Genomic DNA, 22,887 nt, shown 5'->3' with positions numbered 1-22,887 from the left:
CTAAGTAATCGGGCAAGCTGCGAGTGTAACAACCTCTTATAGTCCCTTGTTTGATGGCGTAATTTAAAGTACCTACAATACCTGGTGACTGGTTAGTCATATTTTGGTGGAATCCTTGAATACCCTCAAGAATAAGACGGGAACTCAGGTGTCAGAAAGTAAAAGAAACAAAAACCACTAAAGAGAGAGAGAGAGAGAGAGAGAGAGAGAGAGAGAGAGAGAGAGAGAGAGAGAGAGAGAGAGAGTCGAATACAGGTGTCAGAAAGTAAAAGAAACAAAAACCACTAAAAAGAGAGAGAGAGAGAGAGAGAGAGAGAGAGAGAGAGAGAGAGAGAGAGAGAGAGAGAGAGAGAGAGAGAGAGAGAGAGAGAGAGAGAGAGAGACTACTGTAATACATGTTGGACTAAAATACTGACACAAATAAAGGTGTATTTCAAAGACTGCGTTAGGTGAAGAATATAAGAGTTTCAGAGCTTCGGTTAGGCTCACTGTGTGGTGATGACACTACGCGCCGGGCAGCTTCATTTGGACCCGCACGGAGCGACACTCGGCTCGAAACACCAATACGGGACCTTGACGAGCTCAGGATATTTCGCTCGCTACATCATTACCGGAAGCCTTACGGACGAGCTAAGCATGAAGAACACCAAGTATAAGCTACATACACAACCTTAGTATAATAAAAGATGCATTACGTAAATTTAACACTATCGGGCCTTGCTGCGGCTTGTCTTGCTGACCCTAAGACCCTCCTCTCCTCCCTTCCCCCTCCCTCCTTCCCTCCCAGCAGCCTGAGGTACGACGATTCCCTCCTCATCACTCCCTCACACTCACGCTCCCCGGTTCCTTCACACTCATTCCTCAGCACTGTGTCAGAATGAGGCCCCGTTCATGCTACACACACACGCACGCCGCCCCGTCCCTCTCGTCGGGGCGGGGCAGAGCGCGACTCACACTCCGATCACCGCCGCGGCGTCAACATCACCGGCCAGGCACCGATGACGTCACGGCCGGCAGTCAATCGCAGTACGGAACGACCTCCTTCAAATATTACTAATTATACGTCTTTAGATACCTTCAATTCACTCCCCAGGCGATTCTCAACATGGACAAGCTTCATAATCACTGTAATAATCAAGAACAGTCGCACGGGAAGGAGCAAACTGGCAGGACAAGGCTTCAGGCGGCAGGGCGCTCACTCCATCCTCCCCACCGGCCTCCCCTGCCTCAACCATTGTCTATACGCCGCGTCCCTTCCTGCAAGAACAACCACACCGTTCCTCACCTGATCCTCGCCTCGCCTCGCCTCAGCACGCCGCCGCCCGCCTTGCACACGCGCGACACACCCGCCGGGGACCCCAACACGCACGGTACACGGACACACCCTTACTCTGGCACTTTCCGCAGCACACTGGGCTCGGCGTGATGTCACCGATGCGCCTTTGTTTTACCCACAATGCCCAGATGGTTTTGTCGACATGGTTACATTGACGCCTGGGGCACTCTGATCGTTTTCCATCGAATAATAAGCATTGCTAGTGAAGTTTGCGACTAAATAAATAGTTTATATCCTTGGTTAGTTTAATAATAATAATAAAATACCATGGCATTCCCTACGTTACCTCTCTGAGAGTTGGCAACACAAGGCGCCTCACCTCTACGTCAGTGCCTCGCCACTCTCATGTTACTGCCTAAATATTTCACTATAAAGGAAGGATTCCTCTCCAGACTCCACGCTGTAAACCATTCCTCTGCGTGAGGCGGCGCAGGGATCACTGTACACCCCTTTTCCCAACCCTGGGGTCGCGACCCCAAGTGGGGTCGCCAAGCGTTTCTCCTGGGGTCGCCAAGACCTCAAAATATCAATCATAACACATATACAACTAAACTAGTGGGGTCGCAGTCATGTCTAGAGGTGCATGATTGGGGTCGCCTGAAAAAAAGGTTGGGAACCTCTGCCAGTGTACGCCATCATGATGACTTGTACGCCCCACGCCTGCATGATCACTGCCACCAGGGAGGCACATCATTCACGGGCTTGCCAACACTACTGACACACATAATAATTAGAGTCCCTTGATAGAGAGAGTCCCGACAACCTAAGATTTGGACGCCATTATTGGCCATGTTTTCGCCGCGCTTTTCAAACGTTAGCACACGCTCTCTTTTGTATTTGTTTCACAGCCATACGGGTCGTCCAATGAAACTGAGCACACTTGTGCCATACCTGCACACCTTCCCCTAACAGCCAGCAGGGCGCCAGCAGCCAGCGAGCTCTGGGAAAATAAATAAGAGACGGTATGTCTTTTTTTTCTTTCACAACAAAGGAGACAGCTCAAAGGCACAAAAAAAGAAAACAACAATAAAAAAAAGCCCGTCACTCGCTGCTCCCAAAAAAGAATCAAAAGAGGTGGCCGAAAGAAAGGTCAACTTCGGGAGGAGAGGCGTCCCGACACCCTCCCCTTGAAAGAGCTCAAGTCGTAGGCAGGAGGAAACACAGATGAAGGAAGATTGTTCCAGAGTTTACCAGCGTGAGGGATGAAAGAGTGAAGATGCTGGTTAACTCTTGTATAAGGGGTTTGGACAGTATAGGGATGAGCATGAGTAGAAAGTCGTGTGCAGCGGAGCCGCGGGAGGGGGGGAGGCCCAGTTAGCAAGTTCAGAAGAGCAGTCAGCGTGGAAATATCGATAGAAGGTAGAAAGAGAGGCAACATCGCGGCGGAATTTAAGAGGTAGAAGACTATCAGTAGGAGGAGGAGAGCTGATGAGACGAAGAGCCTTAGACTCCACTCTGTCCAGAAGAGCTGTGTGAGTGGAGCCTCCCCACACGTGAGATGCATACTCCATACGAGGGCAAACAAGGCCCCTGTATATGGATAGCAACTGCGCGGGGGAGAAGAACTGGCGGAGACGATACAGAACGCCCAACCTCGAGGAAGCTGATTTAGCGAGAGAGGAGATATGAAGTTTCCAGCTGAGATTTTGAGTTAAGGATAGACCGAGGATGTTTAGTGTTGAAGACTGTGACAGCTGAGTGTTATCGAAGAATAGGGGATAGGTGTTTGGAAGATTGTGTCGAGTTGATAGGTGGAGAAATTGAGTTTTTGAGGCATTGAAGGACACAAGGTTCCTTCTGCCCCAATCGTAAATGATAGCAAGGTCTGAGGCTAAGCGTTCTGCAGCCTCCAGTCTGGAGTCGTGTACTTCCTGTTGAGAGGGTCTTCTATTGAAAGAAGTTGAATAATGCAGAGTGGAGTCGTCGGCGTATGAGTGGACAGGACAGTTTGTTATGGAAAGAAGATCAACAGGTATCGCCATCCCACCATTACGCCCTTATACTTTACCACAATTTGGTCACCAGCCGTTGGAACGTGTCGTAAGGTGACAGGAGATTATTATTAGCCTTACGATCAGCCACTGTCTCAGTATAGGCTCTCAGTAACTCACGTAGCCTATCATAACTATAGGCGTGTCACGGCGGGCTCCTGACGACCTTGAGAGGCGGCCGCGGCAGCGCTCAAAGGATATTGAGAGACTTCAAACAAGTCTGGTGCTTCTCTTTGAGTGTTGCTGCTGTGATGGATGGATTTAACAATACTTATCGCTGTAAAACATTATCGGCAGCAGTTTGGGAAGTCTTTCTAATACCTACATATCCCTCCATCGCCTGACCCTTGCCTTCAGGGAGGGACGCTGCCTCCTGGACGTCATGAGCCTTGATATACTTGTCATGGGCCACGTGGCTGACACACTACCCAAGCTCCATCAATGCAAAGGCACTTTGCTTCCTTTCCGTTACCTGCTTGCAGAAAACTTTAGCATATGGAGAGAAAATTAGTGTAAACTAATTATCTGGGGGTGAGGAGTCACTGATTCCATTACTCGCCGGGCTGCTATCTTTCAACACACACACACACACACACACACACACACACACACACACACACACACACACACACACACACAGAAGGATGTAGTTGCTGCAATAAATTTTGTGCGATTCCAAGGTATTGTGAAGATAAGTTATCAATGAGTTCAATAACATTTAATTTAATTTAATTTAATTGAAACACTTATTGTTGATTGAAAAATAATACAGTAAAATACTAAGGCCATGTATACGTGTTTCATTTTGCTTGAGGGTCAAAATAGGTTTAGAGAATATTGTAGGAAAATGTCTTCAACATATTATAATGACATTGGTACCCATGAAAATGAAGACTGTGCAACTTTATAAATTAAGCCATTAAATAAAGATGGACTTATAACCCAACCTAGAGGAGTTTTTAGCTGAAGAGCCTTCACATGAGCAAATAGTAACCTAACCTATCACCGCTGAAATAGTAATATTTCACCGCATTTTAAAATTTCATAAACGAGTAATAATAATGGAAACGGTTACCAGAGTGATGATTAGCAAATACAATCTAAACAAATAATGTGTTAACTTTTAGAGTGAGTTGGGTGTGATTCTAGAGTTTTACCAAGACAGGTATGGCTCACCAAAAGCTAGTTTCTGTTCATCTAGACTGTGGCCTTGATGAGTCTGTGAAATATCCATTGTAAATCTGTAATAACAGCTAGAGCCCTGTGGGAGAGATCAGACCGAATAATTTTGGCCATAAGGGCCACAGCCTCCCTCATCAGCTTCGGTGTCTGCTGGACCTGATGCGAACGATAGTTTCGTCCTTGTAGCTGTGTCTATATCACAATGATTTCCATAGACAGTACAAAGGGAGGGCGGTTATGACAGCAAGACACACACAATGGCAGTGTGTGTGTCTTGCTGTCATAACCGATGGTTTCCTCCCAAGACGACTGACTGTTAGCACACCTCTGTCTGTCTTCTCAGCGGCTTTGCAGTTAATTAATACACTGTGTATCCCCTCTGTGGCATGTTGCTACAGCCGAAGGCTAGTCAGCGAGGTATTGTTACATTGAAAATCAGCCGAATCCGCTTCCAAAGTAGGTAAAATTATGTTTTTAATACCTCAGTTCAAAGTCGGCGCGGTGCTCGAAGGGCCAAAAATGGCGCCCAGCAGCCTTATACACAGGGCCGCCTATGTCGGGACTCTCTCTATAAAGGGACTCTAATAATAATGTGGCACTTATAACCTTACAACCATGTCAAACAAAATTACTCCCCCCGTACACACAACCAGGTATTCTTCCTTCCCAGGTGTCACGAATCAGACAAAAGCACCTGGTATTCCTGTAATAATTTCATCCCTTAATTAAAACCCGGCTCCTCATCAACCATTACATCAAGAAAACAAAACACATATTTCTCCCGCACTACAACAGGTGTTCTCCCCCCCAGGTGTCGTGGATCAGGCGCCAGGACCTGCACGTGCTGACCACAGGTAACTTCACGTACACGACGGACACGAGGTTCCGCGCGCTGCACCTGCCCGGCTCGCCCTTCTGGAGCCTGGAGGTGGACCGGCCCGCCATCACCGACTCCGGCCTCTACGAGTGCCAGGTGTCCACGCAGCCCAAGATATTCCGCCGCTTCAGGCTCAGCGTTGTGGGTGAGTGGAGGGGGGGATGGGGGTACAGGGTGTGTGGGTGTGTTTCGGGTGGAGGAAGGGTGGGTATAAGGTGATGAAGTGGGGTATAGGGTGTGTGGGTGTGTTTCGGGTGGAGGAAGGGTGGGTATAAGGTGATGAAGGGGGGTATAGGGTGTGTGGGTGTGTTTCGGGTGGAGGCAGGGTGGGCATAAGGTGATGAAGGGGGGTATAGGGTGTGTGGGTGTGTTTCGGGTGGAGGCAGGGTGGGTATAAGGTGATGAAGGTGGGTACATTTTTTTTTCTTTTTTTTTTTGCCATCATCCCTGGCTGGGCTATTAGGCCATGGGTAAAGGGTGAGTGGGTGTGTTTGGTGAGGGAGGGATGGGCACAGGGTGTGTTGGAATAGAGAAAGGGTGGGTACAGGGTGTGAGGGTGTGTTGGAGGTGGAGGAAGGGTGTGTGTGTGTGTGTGTGTGTGTGTGTGTGTGTGTGAGGGGAGAGTATTACCCAGATGAATGATTATGAAATATTACTCGTCTGCAGTAGGCTATGTATTGTACATTTTTGTTGACAGTCTGTAAAATTAGCTTTCCTTTTGCTTTATACCAATTTTATTCAGTTTCATTTATAAGCAAGCAAGCCTAACTAACTAACCAACCAACCAACTAACTAACTAACTACTAACCATATAAATAAATAACCAACTAACTAACTTACGAGCTAACTAAATTACCAATTAACTAACTAATTAATCAACCAACTGACTGATTAACTGACTAACCCATCAAACACTAACTAACAAACTGACTAAGTAACAGTGGCGTGTGGTGCAGATGGACATGTTACTTAATAAGATGGCAGTGCGTGTGTCTGGTGTATGGCGTGGTGATGGCGTGGCGTGAGGGTGGGAAATGAGGGAGCAGGACGGAGCAGGGAGGAGGCGTGCGTTAAGGTGGGAGGGATAGATGATGGCTTCTGTCTTACAGGTAGGCAGGGAGCGGCGTTAGGTAAATGTGTGAGGGGAAGGCAACAACGTGAGCCTCTGTCCGCGTACGTAGGTTAGGGTTGTTAATTGCTGGCGGTGAAGTGTGAGGAGGTTTGTTGGAGTGTGTGTGGGTGTTTGGTGTGATATTAGTGTGAGTGGGGAAGGGAAGAGGAGTGAACTTACTTGGTGTGTGTGTGTGTGTGTGTGTGTGTGTGTGTGTGTGTGTGTGTGTGAGGGAGAGAAAGAAGAGAAGGTAAAATGAAAGGATGGGCATAAAACCTCATGGAAGACTTAGAGATAAACAAGGCATAAGGAACATGATTAAGAACAGTGGGGGAAGAGAAAGATAAATGAGGAAGAAAAAATTATAACGTGAGAAAGTGGGAAGTAAAGAGACGTGTGAAGGTAGTGAGAGGTGATGAAAGGAATGTTGTTAAACGAAGAGATGGGAAAGACAGAAAAGAGGCAAAAGAGGAATGGGAAAGAAAAATAATTAAAAGGAATGAATATGAAAAGATAAAAAATAAAAGAAGGAAGGAAAGGTGAAGCAAAAATTAGGGATCAGGAAGAAAGAGAAAGAAAAATTAGAGAAAAAGAGAAAGAACAGGAAACACAAGTCTTGGAAGGGATATAAAAAAAACCCAGCTGTAGTAGTAGTAGTAGCAGGGAAGGAAAGATAAAAAAGGAACACTTGTACAAAAAAGGAACTAAACTAATGAAACAGTGATACGAAGAAGAAATCATAAAATCAATCAAGAAGGCAAAGAACTGAAAAAAAAAGAGCTGAGAAAAAGTGACAGAGAGAGAGAGAGAGAGAGAGAGAGAGAGAGAGAGAGAGAGAGAGAGAGAGAGAACATGAAAAGAAATGGGTAAGAGTAAAGGAAATTGCAGGAGAAACAGAGGCCAAGAACAAGGAGGCGGAGGGAAGGGCGTCTCTCTCTCTCTCTCTCGCTATCTCCAGTTCCCTAGTTTGGTTGTTACCTTCTTCCCCTTCCTCTCTCATTTAATCCTTGCCTTATCTTCGTTTCCTTTCCTTATTTACTAAACGTGCATTCGTCTTTCTTCTTTCTCTCTTTGTGCTTCTTCTGTTCCTCCTGTGTTCATATTTCTTTGCTTTGTTCACTATCTACTTTCGTTTTGTATCCTCATATCCTCTCATTTATTGTGTTATTTCCCTTAGCCTTTTTCATTTGATTCTTTCTTGCTTATTTCCCTTCTAAAACACCTCCTCTTTGTATCATTCTTCTCTATTGGTCGCTCCTTTTTGTAAGCTCTACTTTCATTTATCTTTTTTGTATATTTTTTTTCTTTCATTCTCATAGTCTTTTAAGCACTTGGATTTTCTGTCTTTTCCCATTCTCCTCTTCCTCTAAGTTTCCCGTCTTTTTCTCTTTTTCTTGTTTTATTCCTTTCTCTTCCTTACATCTCTATCCTTCCTCCTCCTTTCTTCTTTTGACCTTCAAAATCTACTTTCTCTGATCTCTCCTATTAATCTTTCTTCTCCTTCCCCCTTTCCATCATCCATCAACGCCTTTTTTCCTTTCCTCTTTTCTTCCTAGTTCCTTCTTCTTTCTCTCCCTATGCTCGTCACCCTCACCAACATGATTCTTCTTCCTCTCCCCTCCTTTACTGACCTTTCCTCCACTTCCCTCTTCCATCTTCGCCTTTTCCCTTACACTCCACTTTTTGTCTCACACCTTCACCTCGCTTGTCTTTCTCTGCCTGTCCTTCTGTTCTTCTTCCCCTGCTGGTTATGTTTTTTTCTTATTTTCTTCCATAATTCCTCCCTGTTTTCTCTTGTCCCTCTTCTTTTTTTTAATCTTCTTCCTGAGGTTCTAGCTCTCACATCTCTTGCTCTTTATTTTTCTCCCTTTTTCAATGTCGTCTGAACCTTTTTGCTCCTTCCTTGCTTCCATTTTCTCATTGTTTCCTTAATTTGTTTCCCATTTACATTCTTTCTTTCTCCTTTTCCTTCATGTTTACTGTTTTCTCTTTATACTACACATCATTTTCATAGTTTTTTATATTTTTTTTCTTTCTCTTCATCTCCATCATCCATACGAACTCTTTGTTTCTCATCCACTTGTCTTTCACCCCATTCATTTTATTTCCCATTTTATTTTCGTTTTCCTCGACATTTTCCTGCCCATAAGCCTCCTGCAGATTCACCAAACCTTCTTTCCCTACTACTAATATTTGTCCCTCACTCCTCCATCTTCTCCTCCTTCTCCTCCACTCTTTTTTCCTCCATTTTAACCTCCGGTTGGCCTGTTCGTGGCCGGAGTTTTGATGTCTATTACCACCAGAATTCTTCTTCCTTGGGCAGAGGGGTGACTTCGCTGTTTTTCAACGCCAATTTGCAAAGAGGATGTGACACTGAATGCCATAGGAATGACCGATAATATTAAAGATAAAAACTCTCTTTACCTAATTGATTATTCTACAAGTGTGAACTGTAGGCTATAGCAAAGGACTTGTGATGTTATCGTTTTTCAGGTTCTCGATATATACTCAATATCCCCTTCCCTCCTCTCCACCATACCCCCTTACACCCCTTACACATCAAACCTGTCACCCTTATTTAACTCCTCTCTCCCAGTACCCAGTGCCACTCATTCTCCTCTAACTCCACCTCCCCTCCCTCCCAGTCCCCAGCGCGCGCATCACCGGCTCGAGGGAGATCTTCATGAAGGCGGGCAGCGACATCAACATCACGTGCGTGGTGAAGGGCGCCATCAGGGGAGCGCCCGTCACCTGGTACCACGTGCTGCCCCGCGACCCACGTGAGTACACACAGGGGGAGGGGTGAGGGGTGGGTGGGGGGAGGGGAAAGGGGGAAAGGGACGGAAATGATGATGGGTATGAGAGGAAAGGAAAGTGATGTGTAAGTTACGAAAGGGATGGGGAAGAGGGTGAAAGGGAAGGAAAAGAGATGAGGAAAAAGAGGATGTGAAGGGGACGAAGGGAAAAATGATGTTGGTAAAGCTAAAAGGGGAGAATGGATGCAGGGCAGGAAAGAAAGGTGAGAAGAAAGATTATACAGAAGAAAGATGAGGAAAAACTAATGAAAGAGAAACCGAACAGAACAAAGCCACATAACGAAAGAGGAGATAATTCTAACAGAAAAAGCAGGAGTACAGATTGCAGGTAAATAACGGGATATGTGGAAGGGGAGAGAAAGGAGGGATGAAGAGGGTTTGTGGAGGACGGGAGTGTGTGGAACTGGATGAAAGTGGAGAGGAAGGAAGGCAGGAAGGAAGGAAGGAAGGGAGGAAGGAAGGAAGGAAAGGAGGGAAGGAAGAGAAAAAAGGGTTGTATTTTGTTTTAGAGTGTGTTCCCTTTTTGTCAGTTTGTTGTTGCTGTTGTTGTTGTTGCTGTTCACTACAAGACTGAATGCTTTGCTCTTGCTTTGTTTTTGTTTTTTTGTTTGTTTTTTCTTTGTCGAACGAAGCTTTTGATTTTGCGGATTGTTTCTCTCTTCCTCTCCATCCCCCCCCCTATCTCTCTCTCTCTCTCTCTCTCTCTCTCTTTCCACGCGTGTTGATTCATTTATCCGTCGTGACTGTCTGCCTGTCTGTGTGTTTTCTCTCCTTTCTACGTATTTCCTTCTCTGTCACTTTGTTCCATTCTTAATTTTTTTTTTACCTTTCCCATTTGTTTTATTTGTTTTCTTTAGTTTCACTTTTTTTAATATATTAAGTCTTTATTTTTCTTCTTTTTTTGCCATTCATTTCTGTCACCACCGGAGAAATCTCTCTCCTCTTTTTCGTAACCATTGTTTGTTTGTTTGTTTGTTTTCGATAATCCACACTTAGTTTTTCTTTTATTTATTTTTTTTCATTTTCCAGAGTCATTCTTTTTTCAGTAATTATAGCCATATTTTCCTTATTTCAGTCTGTTTTTTGCATATTCTACGGCCGTTTAATCCATATTTCAGTATTTTTTTTTTCACATATCAGTCCGTTTCGTTTTCCATATTTCACATTGTTGTTTTCCATATATCAGTATTTTTTTTTCCATATTGAACACTCTGTTTTTCAGTCAATATTCCAAAGGCTGCTTTTCTCCATATTCCACGATAAGTTTTTTCCATATTACACAGTCTGTTTTTAACCATATTTCATTTTTTTTTTTAATATTCGTCATTTTTTTTATATCCCACAGTCAGTTGTTTTCAATATTCCAGTCTGTTTCAAACTCAAATATTTCACATCATTTTTTCCACCTCCTCCTCTCCTCGCGGCCTCTTCCCCTCGCCACTAATTCACTCTCGCCTCATGCATATCATTTTCCTTTATGCGGTTCCTTTACGTGCCTCCGCCAAGCCTCCTCCTTCCCCCTATAAATCAATCTTTGAGACCCCTCTTCCTTTATTTTTTTCATTTACCACCTCCACCACCACCACTACCAACATCAACCCACACACACGCACATCCTCCATTACCACCACAACCACCAGAACAACACCCATCACCACCAGTACCTCCACCATCACCACTACACAACCACCACCACCAATAGCACATCCTCCATTACCACCACAACCACCAGAACAACACCATCACCACCAGTACCTCCACCATCACCACTACACAACCACCACCACCAATAGCACATCCTCCATTACCACCGCAACCACCAGAACAACACCCATCACCACCAGTACCTCCACCATCACCACTACACAACCACCACACCAATAGCACATCCTCCATTACCGCCGCAACCACCAGAACAACACCATCACCAGCAGTACCTCCACCAGCACCAATAGCACAATAATCACCACCACCACCACTGCCAACTACCCTGCATCCTCTTCTTCCATCACCACCAAAACAACAACACCCATCCACACCACATACCACCACACCACTCACCAGAACCACCACCACCACCACCACCATTGTTTCCACTTGTTGCACACTCCATACACTTGTTTTTTCCTTCTTGTCCTCTGTGTTTCCTCTCGTGAGTTTTTCGGCCTCGCTTTTCCCTGCAGGGTCGAGGGAAAAGACAGGTAAGGGAGAGAAGGACAGGTGCGAAGGAAGAGGTGAAGGGAAATGAAGGAGAAAGAGGAGGACGAGGAAAGGGGAAAGGTGGTAAGGGTAGGATGTGGAAGGGGTTTGAAAGAAGGAAGGAAAAGGACAGGAAGCAATGGGGAAGGGAAGGAGGAAAATGGAGTAAAGTATATGACTGAGGGGAAAAGGAGGAGCAGGAGTTGGGAAAGGAGGTAGTAGTGGCAGGACATGGAAAGGGAAATAGTAGGAGGAAAGGAAAGGGGATGGAAAAAGAAGGGAAGAAGAATGGGATGCGATAGGGAGAGGGAAGAGGAAGATGGAGGTAAGCATATGTTTGAAGGGACAAGATGAGAAGGAAGTGGAGGAGAGAGAGATAAGGAAGCAAGAGGTGTGGGAGGAGAGGTGAGGAAGACGAGTGGGTCAGGGGGAGGGAAAGGAAAGCAGCTAAATATAAAAAAAGCAGTAAAAATATGATCTTGGGTGTGAGGAAAACGAATAAAAAAGAGAGAAAAAATTACAGCCAGGAGGGGAAAATACTGGAGTTCTATTACAATACATTCAGACTTTTTAGGGCGAATGCGAATGTGATCTCTCTCTCTCTCTCTCTCTCTCTCTCTCTCTCTCTCTCTCTCTCTCTCTCTCTCTCTCTCTCTCTTTTAATTAATGTCTATTTTTACAAATTGTTACCATACTTGTAATCCGTCTCTCTTTTCTAATATTATTACCCGTTCTTCTTTTTTTCCTTTTCCTTTTATTCCTCTCTTTTTCTTCTATTTATTCCGTTCTTCACTTCATCGGAATCTCCACAGGCAAGCATTTTTTTCTCTCTTATCTCTCTCGCGTTTTTCTCTCCTCCATTTTTCCCTCCATTTCCTCCGCGGCCTCTCTTCCTCCGTCCACAAAACATTCCCTAATACCATTCTCCTTTCTTTCCTCTCCCTCTCATCCACGTCACCTCTCCACAGGCTGAGAATACGGTGGAGAGAGAGAGAGAGAGAGAGAGAGAGAGTAATTACATAAAACCAGCAAACTCCTTCCTTGACCCTAACTTTCCTGGACACATTTCATAAGGGATCAAATTAGTTTTAAATAGTTTCTCACTCTCTTACACTTTTTTTCCTTTTATCTCCCCTCCCTCCTTTTTTGTCCTTTCCTTCCTCTATTTTATCCTTCTTTCCTTTTAACCCGATGTGTAACAATAGTCTCTCCTACTCTTCCTTTCCCTCTCTATTCCATTATTCCCTTCTTCCCTGCTTTTCTAATTTCCTTTTCAACCTACGCTACAGCCATATTTCTCCTCATCTCCCTTTTCCTTCCATCCTCCCTCCCTCCCTCTCTCCTTTCACTATTCTCACCTTTCCTTCCTACTTCCATTCTAACCTTACTTAAAACAAATGTTTAATTTTCATAATTTTCCTTTTCTGTCTCGGTTTTTTTTCTCTAAATGCAGTTTAACCACAAAAAAAAATATTTATTCCCATTTTCTTCTTTTCTTCATTTATTATCCTTTTCCCTAATACAGTAAATCCCACTTCCGTACACCAAAATATTTTCCTTTTTATTCCCATTTTCTTCAATTTTCCAGAAATATTTTCTTTCCTATTTACATTTTCTTCTATTTTCCATTTTTTTCCCTTTTTTCAATCCACTTTAATCACAGTTTTCGTTGAGCTGCTTATTTTATTGTTGTTGTTTTGTTTTCATCCTATTCAATTGTTTCCTTCTATATTTTTTAGTTTTCCTTTTTTTATTTTTTATTATTTTATTTTTATTTATTTATTCATTTACTTACTTTATTTGTTTATTTATTTATTTATTTATTTATTTATTTTTTTTTTTTTTTTGTGTGTGTGTGTGTGCAGGTCAAGCACACGTTCTGTACACCACCAGTGTGCCGCATTCTCTATTCCCTTCCTTTTACAGTTCTTTTCCCTTTCCTTCTCCATTTCTCTTCCTCGCTTCCTATTTTTTAGCGATTCAGCCACACACATAAATTTTCTTCTTTAATAAGTGGCTGCTCCCCGACACACTAAGCTCATGAACCCGCCCCATAACTTTTGTACATGGAAGTATAGGCCTAACTTTTTGAGGCAAAGGCCTATAGAAGGTTATTGCCTCCTGCCAAACCTTTAAACTTATGAAGCTAATAGTTGTACCGAGCCTCCTCTGCCTCCTTCAATTCCCATCCCACCTGTCGATGTTATTTTTCTGTTTTTCTTCCCATCTCTCTCTCTCTCTCTCTCTCTCTCTCTCTCTCTCTCTCTCTCTCTCTCTCTCTCTCTCTCTCTCTCTCTCTCTCTCTCTCTCTCTCTCTCTCCTCTCTCTCTCTCTCCTCTCTCTCCCTCTCTCTCTCTCTCGATCTCTCTATCGAACTCTCTCTCTCTCTCTCTCTCTCTCTCTCTCTCTCTCTCTCTCTCTCTCTCTCTCTCTCTCTCTCTCTCTCTCTCTCTCTCTCTCTCTCTCTCTCTCTGTGTGTGTGTGTGTGTGTGTGTGTGTGTGTGTGTGTGTGTGTGTGTGTGTGTGTGTGGTATTTCCTTTAAAAAAAATATTAACACGGGTCTCACAAGAAGCAAACGAAACGATTACTGCAAACGCAATAACACCAAAACGCAATAACAAAAAATAATAATAAAAAATTACAGCAAAATTACCTAGAAAATAGTTACACGAAAAGTCTCAATAATTACAAAATGACAAAACGAGAAGATAAAAAAGAACAAAAAATTGAAGAAAAATTCACCCTCAGTCAATACATTTCGAAACTTTGTGAATAGACAAAGTTAACTAATGAAAATCACATACAAATAGAAAAAAAATAATATAATAACCTAATCTGTACACACACACACACACACACACACACACACACACACACACACACACACACACACAAGGACCAGATTAATGTATATCAGTTGTAATTTCTGTTGATCCATGTGGGAGGAATTGTTATATTGCTTAATGGTTCAGGAGGAGGAGGAGGAGGAGGAGGAATAATAGAATAGCCACACCGAGACGAAGACGCGGTGATAGAGCTGATGGAGGTGAAGGAAAAGGAAGAAGAAGAGGAAGAGGAGAAGGAAGGAGGAGGCGGAGAAAACGAAAAATGAAGATGGAGATGAAAAGGAAATCAAGACGAAGACGAGGAGGGAGAGAAGAAAGAAGAGGAGAAAAGATGGAAGAGGAAGATGAAGTGACTAAAAGAGTTGGAGATGAACAGGAGGCGGGAGACGAACTGGACGAGGACGAGGAGAGAATGATGCAGCAGACGGAGGAGGATGGAGGAGGAGGAGGAGGAGGAGGAGGAGCCTATTTCTCTGCGGACACCGTTATGGCAATCGAGTTGTCCGCAGCAGCAAACCTTCCCGTCCGTCAGCCTCTCTCATCACTGTACCCTTCTCCCACCAAGAGGCTGCACCGCTATCACCCCCCGCCGCCCATTCCCTTTCCCCCATGGACGTACACATTGCTACAAGGCTAAAGGTGACGGGAGGATAACAATACCAACAACAATACTAATGATAACAATATGAGCCATGGTACAGATTATCAATAAATAACAGAATATATCCCATTATTTCTTCCATCGCTACGTTCATTAAAGCTGCGAATGCGATAAAACGATAAATACAATACAAAAACCTCGGTTTGTATTCCCTTTGTAGCACTTTTTTCACATCAAGCACCTGTAACCGAACACTATTTCTTTTATCACTACAATGTTAATACAAGTAATCTACAGGATGCTATAAAACAACGCAATTAATAGTTACATTGGTTCGAATCTCCTCTCTTGGCACCCCTAAGCACTTCTAAATCGGCACAACCCACCCTTGAACACTACATTTCTACTTCGCTACACACACAAACTCCGCTTGATGCAATAAAACCACGAATACGATAACAGTGCCTTGGTGTGGATTCCCCTCCTAGCACATCCTCCGCAGTCTTAGCTTCACCTTTCGTCAGCCTCCATTTAGAGCAAACTGCCTCCGATCTCCTCCTGGCTTTCTATTATCATTGGGTTTCTAAGGGAGTCAGCTAAACACAAGACAAAGAGTACAGTAAGAGAAACTGTTCGAATTCCCTTTTTCAGCATATCCCGGTCCCTCCCCGTGAACACTTTATTCCCTTCATCATTATGATTCGTTGTGAGAAAAAAAAAAAAAAAATCACCAAATAGACATATGTTCGTATATCCCTCCCAACACCCTCTTTTCACACCAGGCCGCCCTTGACACTTTACTCGTTTTATTACTACATTCCGTTATAAAAATACCAGAAAAAGCAAAATAACAAGGATCGTGCAGCAAACAACACCCTCTCTTCACCCTTAACCTCTCACAACCAACTCCGGCTCATCCTTGAACACATTCTTCCCTCCATTATTACGCTCCGATGCAGAAAAAATAACCGAAATACCACAAAATACAACAAACAGGTTCCAATTTCCCTCCCGACACCCTCTTTTCACACCGAGGACCCCCAAACCAACACTAAGTCGGCCGTGAACATATTTATTCCTTTATTACTACGCTCAGTCGTCGAAATACCCAAATACCCAAATATCTCAAAATACCATAAACAGGTTCTAGTCTCCCTCTCAACACCCTCCTTTCGCAACAGTCGCCCCCAAACCAGCAGCAAGTCAGCCGTGAACACTTCATTTCCATTATCGGGGCGTCGCGGAAAGTGTGTCGGCGGTACATTGTTGGGATGTGCCTCGAGGGCACAGGGGGAGGGCCAACCCGCGCCCCGGAACGGCCTCTGCGGGCGCGTGGCTCACAGGGGCGGCGCCGAGGCATAAAAAGCGCGCCTAACTGCCGAGAACTCCTCGTTATGGGTCTTCTTTTCTCTTATGTAACGACTTGTGAGGGTGTGAGGAAGGAGGAAGTGTGGGTAGCAGAGTGGGTGGGTGGGTGGGTGAGTACGTGTGTGTGTGTGTGTGTGTGTGTGTGTTTTAGTTGCTATTATGTTAGGCGATCCAGTGTTGCTCCCTCGAATACTGATCAAAGTTTAACGTCTAAATAATGTTATGCTTTTACACATTTTTGGCGCCCTAGCACATACATTTGACAAGATTTTGTACGAGTAGTGGGTCACTTCCCTGAAGGGTACTGGGTAGCTTTATGACCCTGGTGATAAACTAGCAAGCCTTCTGCACCATGAACGTGAAAAAAAAAAATTATGAGAACCCAATTAACCTCCTTTGAGGCCTTCAGGAATAGTCGAGGAAGCTTCTGAGAATACCGACAAGAGGATGCTTTGGTGCTGGTCAAGAGTTGCCTGAGGGGAACATTAAAGAAAAAAGTATTACGAGAAAATTTGAACCTTGGTACTTGTTTATATATTGTAATGTATTGTTTAATGTATTCATCCTCTTTCTCTTTTGCTGCGCGATGTGACTTTCAATAGTGTGTTCAAGGATGACTTGGGTTGCCTTAGTGTTGGCGGGTGTGGAAAGAGAAAGAGGTGTAAGGAGGAAAATTCAAGCAGAGATACTCTTTATTTTGTTGCATTTAGCCTTACTCCCCCGTCTGCAGTGGTAGGAGAGGAAGGGCCAATATAACGTCTGTTTTGCTCTTTCCATTAATTCTACACGGTTCGCAGTGATAATGAATACATAACGATCATGGGTACCGTGACGGTGGTTCAGAACTTTAGATGACTGCTGAAGGGGAAAGGGGTTAAGAAGAAAGTTGACTAACAGTATATATATATATATATATATATATATATATATATATATATATATATATATATATATATATATATATATATATATATATATATATATATATATATATATATATATATATATATATATATATATATATATATATATATATATATATATATATATATTAACGGGAGAAGTAATAATATGTTTTGGTATTAACTGTGGGTTTGAGAGGCAACAATACCCAGATGGTCACGTCCTTCAGCTATGGCCGTGCGCACCCTCACCGTTCACTTGCTCTAAAGACACTGACGCCGCCGCGCAGCCGCGGGGCCGCGGGCAGCCGGGCACGTTGCGTTCACTAGTAATAATCGCCACACTTCTCGTATCATGGCAACAGCGTTCACCTTTGTAAATGTTGATGTGTTTCCCTCACATTCTCATTACATTCTCTTCACCAGACTTGAATAATTTTCGCCTCTTCCTCCAGGTCCTTCTTTTAAACTGTCCTTATTGGCTACTTTATTCTTTCCATCTTTATTTTCTCTACTCTAACAATTTATATTTTCCTGTTTTTCATTATCCTTCCGTTTTTTTTATTGATTTTACCTTCAGCTACGTTTTTCTTTCGATCATCTTATATTTCTTTTTTAACCTTTTTTTTATTTTCCTGTTCATTATTCTCATGTTTTAGTTCATTTATTTTACCTTCAGCTAATTTAATCTTAGTGTTATCCTTTTTTTGCTTGCACCTTTCTTTTTTTTTCTTCTTTGTCCTCTTCCTTTTTTGCTACCTACTTAATCTTCTCTTTCTTCATTATCTTCGCATCCTTGTTCCTTGTACCTGGCTCCTTTACTTTCTACACTTTTATCACAATTATTTTTCAGTTATTTTTTTCGTCTTCCTCTTCCTTTTTTCCCGCTTACTCCATAAGCATCCTCTTCGTTATCTCCACATCTCTTTTCCGCGTTCCAAATTCCTTTACTTCCTTCGTAATCTCATTGACTACCAGATAAGGAAGACAGAAAAATAGATCAATCCCTTACGATCCTTTTTCCTAGTCTTCCTCCTCCTCCTCCTCCTTTTCCTCCTCACTACATCAGAACTTTTGCAATTTTTTCAAATATTTCAACATATTCCTCCAATCCCTTAAACGACGGACAAAGAGGAGGTAGTGGAAGTCAATAGCCAGGATCGAAACTGTTATTCATTCCACTCTTCCTCTTCGTCTTCCTGTCTCACTCTTCTTCCTTCTTCTCCTCCTGATCCTTCTTCATGTAGCGTTGAATCCTGTTCTGCTGATCCTAATGTTTCTTCAATTCTCCCAGTTCGGCAGATAAGAGAGAGAGAGAGAGAGAGAGAGAGAGAGAGAGAGAGAGAGAGAGAGAGAGAGAGAGAGAGAGAGAGAGAGAGAGAGAGAGAGAGAGAGAGAGAGAGAGAGAGAGAGAGAGAGAGAGAGAGAGAGAGAGAGAGAGAGAGAGAGAGAGAGAGAGAGAGAGAGAGAGAGAGAGAGAGAGAGAGAGAGAGAGAGAGAGAGAGGTCAACTGTGTATTCCTCATCCTCTTTCTCCTTTTCTTCGTCTTCTTTTTCTTCTGCTTCTAAAACAATGAGTTATACATTTCTTTCCTATATAGAACGTAATAAAAAATATTGATGTACATTTTTTATCCGCCCTTTATTCCCTTATCATCCTGGCTTCACATTAATCAGTACTTCTAATTTCAATTCTAAATTATTGTTTTCTGCTTTTCTCATTTTCTCAGCCTCTTTTCACCCACTGTTATTACCCTCATTAACTCCTCTTTTCATCTCCTTTTTTAAAACATCAAAACCCATCCATCTCAACTCGTTCCTTTTATTCCTCATCTTTCTCAAAGTTCTCCTCCTCCTTCTGCTCGTCCTCTTCCTTCTTCTCAACGGATCGGAGCCTCACCAATCACTTCCTATCACTAATCTTTTTTTTTTATATATATAGCCATCACGCCTTTCCCTCCTCCCTCGCCCTACAAACAAGACAGTGGAGACTGGAGACCAATCCCATTTACTGCTCCTCTTAGTAGCCTCTCAGCGTCCTCCCTGGCAATCACGCCTGTCTTTTCTCCCTCGCCCTACAAACAAGAAGACAAGTATAATGTCTACCACAACTCCATGTCCTCTCTCCTCCCCGCAGCCAAGGAGGAGCTGGTGGAGATCAACGCCGGGGGTCGGGGCGGCGTGCAGCTGGTGACGGACAAGAACTCAGGCACCAGCTGGCTCCTGGTCACCCACGCCACCTGGAGGGACGCCGGAAACTACACGTGCGCGCCCGTGCACGCCACGCCCGCCTCGGTGTCCGTCCACGTGCTTGACGGTGGGTGGGCGTGGGCGTGGAGGGAAGAGGGGGAGAAGGTGCATGTGTGTGTAAAGCCCCGTTCACACTGTGCCGACTCTGGGCCACGACTACCCACGACTCTAGGGTACACGAGGTCTTGGGTGTTGATGTGAAAAGGTCGGGCATGTCTTGAAAGAGGTCTTGAGACTGTTGCCGAATGCTGCGCCGACGTCGTAACGGGAGTCTGGAGTCGTGAGGGTCAGCATGACATGCTGGCAACTAGTTGGCCGAATGTCCCAGACAGTCGGCAAGATACCAAAACCCCAATGAAACCTCCCCCCCTTCTTGGAGCGTGGGAACCAACTTGTCAAGTGGAAAAGTCGCTGGGTTGTCGTGGCCCAGAGTCGGCACAGTGTGAACGGGGCCTAAGGAGAGGGGGTGTAGTAAGTTGGAAGGTGAGGAAGGTGTGTATGAGGGGGGGGGGGGGTCATATTTTTGCTTTCTATCTGATTTAGTGTTACTTTTCTACCTTTGTTTAACGTTGTATATTTCTCCCCTCAGCATTTCTTCCCGCTATCTTTTTTCCAAGGCCAGGTTTCGTCTGCCCTGTGTGACCTACTACTGCTGCCTTACTCTCACCTACTATTACTATTGTTCCCTGTGTGACCTACTACTGCTGCCTTACTCTCACCTACTATTACTATTTGTTCCCTGTGTGACCTACTACTGCTGCCTTACTCTCACCTACTATTACTATTTGTTCCCTGTGTGACCTACTACTGCTGCCTTACTCTCACCCACTATTACTATTGTTCCCTGTGTGACCTACTACTGCTGCCTTACTCTCACCTACTATTACTATTTGTTCCCTGTGTGACCTACTACTGCTGCCTTACTCTCACCTACTATTACTATTTGTTCCCTGTGTGACCTACTACTGCTGCCTTACTCTCACCTACTATTACTATTTTTCCCCACTCTTCTATCTTGTTTCTGTTCTTCGTGTGGCTGTACGAGGTCTTGCTATGGGAAGAAAATATCATAAAATCCTTCCTTCCCGAACGTTATGTATTCCATATCATTCTTCGTTGTTCTGTTTCAATTATCTTAGTTCTATTTATTTCGTTCACTATTAGTTTTCGTTTTCTTTTCAATATTCGTTCTCTCTCATGATCACTATTTGTTCTCTTTCTCTCACTATTCGTGTGTACTACTGGCCACTTGCAGACTCCTTACTTTCTTGTTTTTATGTTATCTCCTTTTTGGTCTTTAAAACACTAATTCTTCCTTTCTCATCAGTCAGACTCCTTACCGGCCACTTGCAGACTCCTTATGTTGTAATGGAATCTCCTTGTGGTGTTTAAAACAATCCTTCCTTTCCCCACCGCTGCGTGCCCTTGATCCCCGTTCCTTTCCCCCAGAAGAGGCTCCAGCCGAGCTCCAAAACGACCCCCAGCCGAGCCGGGCCCAGACGTCCACCCAAGGAACGCCAGGCCTCCCGCTGCTCCTGCTGGGGCTTCACCGTCTGCTGGGACGCGACAGGACGAGAACGTGGTGCCTCTGGGTTCTCCTGGCAGCCTGTCTAGGGTTCTCCAGCACCGTCAGGGGTACGAGTGGCCTTCAGGACATCTCTCAGACTAGTAAGGAAGCCAAGGCATTGTTGAAAGTCGCCGCGAGGGAGGAAGGTGGTTTGCGGATATCCTTTGCTTCTACACTTCCTCCTTTTCTCTCTTTGTATCCTACACTTCATTCTCGCCTTCCTCATCCTTCGTCTGATATACTCCACCCTTCTCCTCATCGTTGGAATCCTACACAACCTCTTCCTTTTCTTCCTCTTCCTCCTCCTCCTCCTCCTCCTCCTCCTCTCGAAGGCACCATGACAAACCACTCAGTTCCGACGCCCACGTGCTTTGATCTAACCCCCTCCACCACCTCCTCCTCCTCCTCCTTCCCTTTCCTCACCCACGCTTCCTGCACTTCCCCCTCTCACGCCTTCCGCCCTCAGCTCTAGTCCAGGGCGGGGCATGTGGGAAGCGAGGCGCGGGGGACGTAACGGGGCGTTGGTTGTGTGGTTGTCTGCGTTGTCTGTGGTGTTGTGTTGTGGTGGGTGTGTTACGGCGGTGTGTTGGTGCGGGTGTGTTGCGGCGGTGTGTTGGTGCGGGTCTGTGTTGCGGCGGTGTGTTGGTGCGGGTGTGTTGCGGCGGTGTGTTGGTGCGGGTGTGTTGCGGCGGTGTGTTGGTGCGGGTGTGTTGCGGCGGTGTGCTGGTGCGGGTGTGTTGCGGCGGTGTGTTGGTGCGGGTGTGTTGCGGCGGTGTGTTGATGCGGGTGTGTTGCGGCAGTGTATTGGTGTGGGTGTGTTGCGGCGGTGTATTGGTGCGGTGTGTTGCGGCGGCTTGTTGGTGCGGGTGTGTTTCGTCGGTGTGTTGGTGTGGGTGTGTTGCGGCGGTGTGTTGGTGCGAGTGTGTGTTGCGGCGGTGTGTTGGTACAGGTGTGTTGCGGCGGTGTGCTGGTGCGGGTGTGTGTTGCGGCGGTGTGTTGGGGCGGTGTGTTGCGGCAGTGTATTGGTGTGGGTGTGTGTTGAGGCGGTGTATTGGTGCAGGTGTGTTGGTGCGGGTGTGTTGCGGCGGTGTGTTGGTGCGGGTGTGTTGCGGCGGTGTGTTGGTGCGGGTGTGTTGCGGCGGTGTGTTGGTGCGGGTGTGTTGCGGCGGTGTGTTGGTGCGGGTGTGTTGCGGCGGTGTGTTGGTGCGGGTGTGTGTTGCGGTGGTGTGCTGTTGCGGGTGTGTGTTGCGGCGGTGTGCTGGTGTGGTGTGTTTCGGCGGTGTGTTGCGGCGATATGCTGGTGCGGGTGTGTAGCGGCGGTTTGTTGTTGCGGGTGTGTGTTGCGGCGGTGTGCTGGTGCGGGTGTGTGTTGCGGCGGTGTGTTGTTGTGGTGTGTTGCGGCGGTGTGTTGGTGCGGGTGTGTTGCGACGGTGTGTTGGTGCGGGTGTGTTGCGGCGGTGTGTTGGTGCGGGTGTGTTGCGGCGGTGTGTTGGTGCGGGTGTGTGTTGCGGCGGTGTGTTGGGGCGGGTGTGTTGCGGCGGTGTGTTGGGGCGGGTGTGTTGCGGCGGTGTGTTGGTGCGGGTGTGTTGCGGCGGTGTGTTGGGGCGGGTGTGTTGCGGCGGTGTGTTGGTGAGGGTGTTGAGGGGCGTGAAGAGGAAAACTTTGCATCTATCGTGTGTGTTGTCCCTCCTCCCTCATGCATGAGTAAAAATGTTTTGCTCTCTCCTGCTCTCTTGATCACGCTACACACACACACACACACACACACACACACACACACTAACTAACTAATTATGTACAAATTTTAAGGTCGTGTGTTCAGTAAATTCATCAGTGTGCAA

General features: G+C 45.2%; 1 protein-coding gene across 1 annotated transcript in view; it reads left to right on the top strand.

Annotated features, from left to right (window-relative positions):
- Positions 1–21,560, top strand: part of LOC126990551 (uncharacterized) — a 43,427-nt gene extending 21,867 nt beyond the window's left edge. Inside the window, exons 2-6 of the mRNA XM_050849158.1 lie at positions 5,321–5,531; positions 9,143–9,277; positions 19,367–19,546; positions 20,932–21,412; positions 21,524–21,560. Of these exons, the coding sequence (XP_050705115.1) occupies positions 9,181–9,277; positions 19,367–19,546; positions 20,932–21,412; positions 21,524–21,560 (795 nt within the window). The 5' untranslated portion in view covers positions 5,321–5,531; positions 9,143–9,180. The remainder of the gene's footprint in view (positions 1–5,320; positions 5,532–9,142; positions 9,278–19,366; positions 19,547–20,931; positions 21,413–21,523) is intronic.
- Positions 21,561–22,887: the final 1,327 nt, after the last annotated feature.

This window comes from Eriocheir sinensis, unplaced genomic scaffold (assembly GCF_024679095.1).
Source record: "Eriocheir sinensis breed Jianghai 21 unplaced genomic scaffold, ASM2467909v1 Scaffold174, whole genome shotgun sequence".
Taxonomy (NCBI): domain Eukaryota; kingdom Metazoa; phylum Arthropoda; class Malacostraca; order Decapoda; family Varunidae; genus Eriocheir; species Eriocheir sinensis.
The sequence above is the reverse complement of the archived record's forward strand: the minus strand, read 5'-3'. Positions and strand labels throughout refer to the sequence as shown.